The sequence below is a fragment of the Elephas maximus genome, chromosome 4 (assembly GCF_024166365.1).
Source record: "Elephas maximus indicus isolate mEleMax1 chromosome 4, mEleMax1 primary haplotype, whole genome shotgun sequence".
NCBI classification, from domain to species: Eukaryota; Metazoa; Chordata; class Mammalia; order Proboscidea; family Elephantidae; genus Elephas; species Elephas maximus.
This window is the reverse complement of record NC_064822.1, coordinates 112083781-112089594: the sequence shown is the minus strand read 5'-3', so window position 1 is coordinate 112089594 and position 5814 is coordinate 112083781. Positions and strand designations below refer to the sequence as shown.

Sequence of the window (5814 nt, the reverse complement as noted above, 5' to 3'; positions counted from 1 at the left end):
TCTCCCTGTCTGTTACGTCCTTTTAAGATACCACTCAGAATGGAATAAGACTTATCCTACTCTGGTATGACTTCAGTGATAATATCACCAGCTGCTCTTTGGAAACTCTATGGGGTGGTTCTACTCTGTCCTATATGGTCACTATGAGTTATAATCAAAACGATGGCAGTGGTTTTTCTTTTATCTTCAAAGAATAGCACTGTGTTCCTAAACAAGGTCACATTTCCCAGGTACAATTTTTAGCACTTCAACATATATTTTTCAGAGACACTTTCAATCCAGAATACATGGCATATCTTTTACCAACCTTTGTTTTCAGTCTATTCGTGTCTTTTAATCTGAAGAGTGTCTATAATAGACAGACGTATATTTGGGTCATGTTCTCTTTTTAAACTATGTTTCCAATATCTGCCTTTCAATTTGGTTGTTTCACTTATGTCTTACTTTTTTAAAAATAATTTTTATGTCTTTTTTGTTAGTCTTTTCCTTGATTGCTGGCTTCTTTTTTTTTGGCACTGTACCTTTACATTTATTTGTTGTATATTTTACAACATATGTTTCAAGTTGTTTTCTTAATGGTTTCTTGTGGATTACAGTTAGCATCTTAATGTAAAGCCAACTAATTCAGATGAGTAATGTCTTAATTTCAATAATATTCAGTGTATCTTGATCCTGCTCATTTTTTGTAAAAATATTGTCATGCAAATTACATGTTTGTATGTTAAAAGCAAGTATTTTTCTTTCCTCCATTTCATGAAAGATTTGTGTGCATTAAAGGACACTACCAAGAAAATGAAAATCGATAGTATGGAGAAAATATTTGACCACCATTTACCTGATTAGGTTCAAGTAATTTTTAAAAAGTATTTTGAAAAAATAAACTGTGTAGATGAAATTTCTCAGCGCTTAAATATAATCACATGAACTAACACCCTTCTTTCTGTCAAGGAAAAGTAGATGACTAAAAATTGTTGCTTTGAAAGATTATAAAACAAATTTGAACAGAAATCAAAGCTAAATGATTTCTATTCAAAGCCACACAGATAATAGATATGCCATTGTCTTATTATCTAGTACTACTGTAACAGAAATACCTCATGTGGATGGGTTTAACAAAGAGAAATTTATTCTCTCACAGACTAGTGGTCTAGAAGTTCTAATTCAGGGTGCTAGATCCAGAGGAAGGCTTTCTTTCTCTGTTGGGTCTGCAGGAAGTTCCTTGTCATCAGCCTTCCCCTGGTCAAGGAGCTTCTCAGCTTAGGGTCCCCAGGCCCAAAGGGTATGCTATGCTCCTGGTGTTTTTTCTTGGTGGTATGAGGTCCCCCGTCTCTCTACATGTTTCTCTCTTTTGTATCTCAAAAGAGACTGACTCAACATAAAATCTAATCCTGTAGATTGAGCCCACCTCATTTGTGTAATAGTTTCTAATCCAGCCTCATTACCATTATAGAGGTAGGATTTACAACGCATAGGAAAATCACATCAGATGACAAAAAGGTGGACAATCACACAATACTGGTAGTCATGGCCTAGCTAAATTGACCCACATTGTAGGGGGGCACAATTTAATCCATAACGGCCAACGATCACCCCAGAGAATCCTTCACTGATGAAAAATTTTATCTAATGTAGAAGCCTGTGTCTTGTAGGTTTTTTTTTTTTTTTTTAACCTGACAGATATTAAGAAACCTTTTTTTTTAAAGGCATTAAATATTTGGGTGCTTGTGCTCAGAGTGGACAGCAGGGAGAGCCCAAGAAGAATCTTTTTTTTTTTTTTTTTAATAACTTTCCTTCACTTACCCTAGACATGCAAATGTTGAACAGTTTAACCTCAGTTCTTTCTCCTAAACCTCTCTGAAGTACACTCCCTGAGCTTGCAATCCAGCACCACTATTGTGTTTTTAACCTTTAAAATATCTAATTTAACTTGAAGTGTTGATCCTCTACCTTGTCTTCCTAACTCCAAACATCTAAAAGACCATTCTCAGCGCATTTAACAGACCAATCTTTATAAAATAAAAATCTGATCATGTTAATGCTTCAATTATAAAAGAAAACCCTCATATGAAAAATCAGACTCAGAATCATCTACAGTTTATGTTTCTAGACTATTCCATGTAATTTAAAAAGTTATTTTAGGCATAAGACAAATAGAATTTTTATCTCAGAAGCCTATTCACACTAAATTTTCAGGTCTATACACATTTCAGGTAATAAAAGCTTTTAATGATTTGAAGCTGCCACTTTTTCTTCCGTTGTTACATACTATCCCAAGTAAGGCAAAGTTTCATCCAAGGGAAGCTAACACTTGTTGACAACTCACTGTGGGTCAGGTGCTGATCTAGAATTGCTTTATACATACTGCTTCATTTCATTCCCAAAATAATCTTATCACATAAGAACTATTATTGTATCTATTTCATAAATGGAGAAACTTAGCAACAGAGTTTTAGAATTTGACCAGGCTTACATGTTATCCTGGATTTATACCTGGCTGACTGGCTCAAAAGCCTACATTCCCATTATCGAGCTAGTGACACTTGAACTCTGTCCTAGTGGTTCAAACATTGTGCATGTTGCTGTACACATGCCTATAACATCATTTTATTCTTTTTTCCTATATATCACAACTGTAATAAGAATTACCTGTTTTTTGAACTGCATTTCTGATACACTGAAATAATTAAACCTTCATTACTATGAGAACACAGGTTTATGTAGAGTTTACCATAAAAGAAATCACACTCTTTGATAACTATTTCTTTGTCTCTCCCATACTAAGCTGCATCATCCTATTGAAGACAAAAATTATAACTAGAGTAGCATATAAGATGAAATATACCTGTAATAAATGCATATAAACTAATTACATTTATCCAGGCAAATTCGTACAGGATAAGATAACATATAATTTTTTTTTTTTTTTCAGGACACGGAAGCTCCATGTCTTTGGAATTAAAAGAAAGTTAAAATTTGTGAAAATGTGAAGACAGAACTCTTACTATAACACTGCAAGAAGTATTAACGATAAAGAATACTGGGAAAGTGTATCGTACTGACAGATTTGTTTAAATGTTATAAGAAATTTAACTCAGTGGAAGGATAAATTAAGCAAACATGAAAATAGGAACAAAAAGTATATTGCTTCTGTCAAGATTTTAATTTTTTTCCTTATTTTTCAAGAAAATGAAAACTTTTTTGAGTGTATCCTTGAAAGCTTGTTTCACTTGCTGGTTCCTAAGACTGTAAATGAAGGGATTGAGTAAAGGGGCAACTGAGGTATAGATAACAGCTACACCTTTGGATAAAGTCACCCTTTCTTTTGCTGATGGCTTCATGTAAATGAAGATACAGCTACCATAAGTAAGGGAGACTACAGCCATGTGGGAAGAGCAAGTGGAAAAAGCTTTTGTTCTTTTCTGAGCAGAGGGGATTTTTAGAATGGTCTTGACTATATATGTATAGGAAAGAATTACTAAGAGTAGTGTGACCACAAGGGTTACAACTGCTGAAACAAACGAAATCATTTCTAAGAAGTAAGTGTCTGTGCAAGAAATCTGTAAGATAGGAGAAGTGTCACACATGAAATGATCAATTACTTTGGAAGCACAGAATTCCAGTTTTAGTCCCATGACCAATGGTGGAAAAGTAATCAGAAAGCCAGCTGTCCATGAACTGAGTACAAGTTCGTAGCACACTTTGCTTCTCATAATGAAGGGGTAATGAAGGGGTTTGCAGATGGCTACATAACGGTCATACGACATGGCAGCCAGAAGGTAAAACTCTGTAACTCCTAACAAAAGAAAAAAGAATAATTGAGATATACAATCATTGTAGGAAATGATTTTGTTTTTAGTCACAATGGTTGTTAGGAATCTAGGAATACAGATTGTTATCAATAAGATTTCCAAGAAGGAGAAATTTCGTAGGAAGAAATACATGGGAGTCTTCAGGCGAGGATCAAGTAGGGTAAGGAGAATGATGGATAAGTTCCCCATCACACTCAAAATGTAGTTGAGAAAGAGAAAAATAAACATCACAATTTGCAACTGTGGGTCATCTGTGAGTCCCAGGAGAATGAACTGTATCTCCCTTGACTGGTTCTTCATTTCAGTTTTGAGTCCTATTAACTTGATGTTGAGAAACAACTCCAAAATCATAAATAACAAGACTTCTTTAAAGTTGCCATGAGGAAAAAACCTGATATCCAGAAATGCAAACAAGTGTGAATATTTTTTGCACTTTAACAAGGCAGATGATACCTAAAATTATAGCACAGGTCAACCAAAGCATCCTCTGTGTACCTTCTGTGTATGTTTAATAAACTACTGCAAAAAATTCTTATAAAATCTGCACAATTTTTCCAGTGTCAATTTACAATGTATGTTCAACTATTTGTATTTTATAATTCTTTTTAAATTTATGAAAAATATAGAAATATTGGCAGTTACATGTTTTCCTTAACTGTGATTGAAATTCTCCAACATATGCCATTAATTGTTTAGCGCCAATGCAGTACTGCTCCATTGCTCTTTTGACTTATTTTCTTTAATTATTATTTTTTTCAGGTTACAGATCACCAGTCTTCTCATAATCATTTAAACTTATCATGCTGAAGTATCTTCAAGACAGCTATTAAGTTCAAAATTCTAAACAAATTCGGAGAAAAATTGTAGCTTCAGGAAAAACAAAACAAAATCAATTATTTTCTGACTTGATCTTTGCCTTGGATTCAGATAATTTATAAATTCTTAAGTGATATTTTTTCCCTGTTTGAACAGACCACTATAAATAATTTTGTCTTCTTGGTATAAATATGAGGATGATTTAATAACTAGGTGATTCAGTAACTAGAAGTAATTTAATAAAATCATTTTGTTATTCAAAGACTCATATAGAAGTGATAGTCAATAGTCACTTATATCCTAACTATATTGTTCTGGGCACTCAATGTCATTGTTCTTAAATCCATAAGTAAGACTTTTCTCTAAAGATGAATAGCCCAATGTTTGCTAAATTGCTGGTTGAATACATTATGTTCAGTAGATGATGGCCTTCTACAGATGTCTAGGATGGAAAAGAGCACCTTTCCCTTTATTTGAAGGAAGATATTGAAATGCTGTCCAAACGTTCATCTATGTTTAAGGTCAAAGTTAATTTATAGGTCTCGCATGATATTTAAATAAGTATGTTTGCAAAATACTTTCCATTAAAAATCATTCCATGTGTTATTAATGTATGCCTTTCACATGAGTAAAAATATCTTCTATTCCTGCATATAAGAATTTTATTAGTTTTTCCTGCATTTCATCTTTTCTCACTGTACTCAGTGTAACAAACACATTTTTTTTAATAAGAATTTTGTTTTGTGTTTTGAATGATAGCTATTGAAAAAAAGTTACATGCTCCTATTTTCAAGTGGCTTCTTTTCCCCAATATTTTTTAGGTAATGGTCCCTTCTATTTCCATTTGGCTCTGGAAAAGAGAGAGAGAGATTGATGATAGATTCAAAGTATCGATTTGGGTAAGTCTCAAAATCAGAACCCAGCGATAGTAGCAATTTTTATTCTATTCCTTGACTGCAGAAAGGATGAAAAGCTGAGTGATCATAAGTGTTTATTATCAAATATGTATATCTGTATTGCTCTAACTCAGTGGGAAAGGAAACTTTCTGAGTCAGTCAAATAATTTTTGCCAACATCATGTGGCTAGATGACAAGTCTATATGCTGCTTTCTTAAAAACCTGCAAAACAGATGCTTTTTTACTCTTCAAAATTTCCTGAATGATAAAAGTCACATATAGTAAAAAATGT

General features: G+C 33.3%; 1 protein-coding gene across 1 annotated transcript; it reads right to left on the bottom strand.

The window, feature by feature from the left end:
• Window positions 1-3176: 3176 nt before the first annotated feature.
• LOC126075558 (olfactory receptor 6C6-like) lies at window positions 3177-4109 on the bottom strand (the record flags this gene model as incomplete). The annotated part of the gene is made up of 1 exon (XM_049883399.1): window positions 3177-4109. A coding segment is annotated over exon 1 (933 nt), but the record flags the coding sequence as incomplete, so codon positions are not given.
• Between the last annotated feature and the right edge of the window lie 1705 nt (window positions 4110-5814).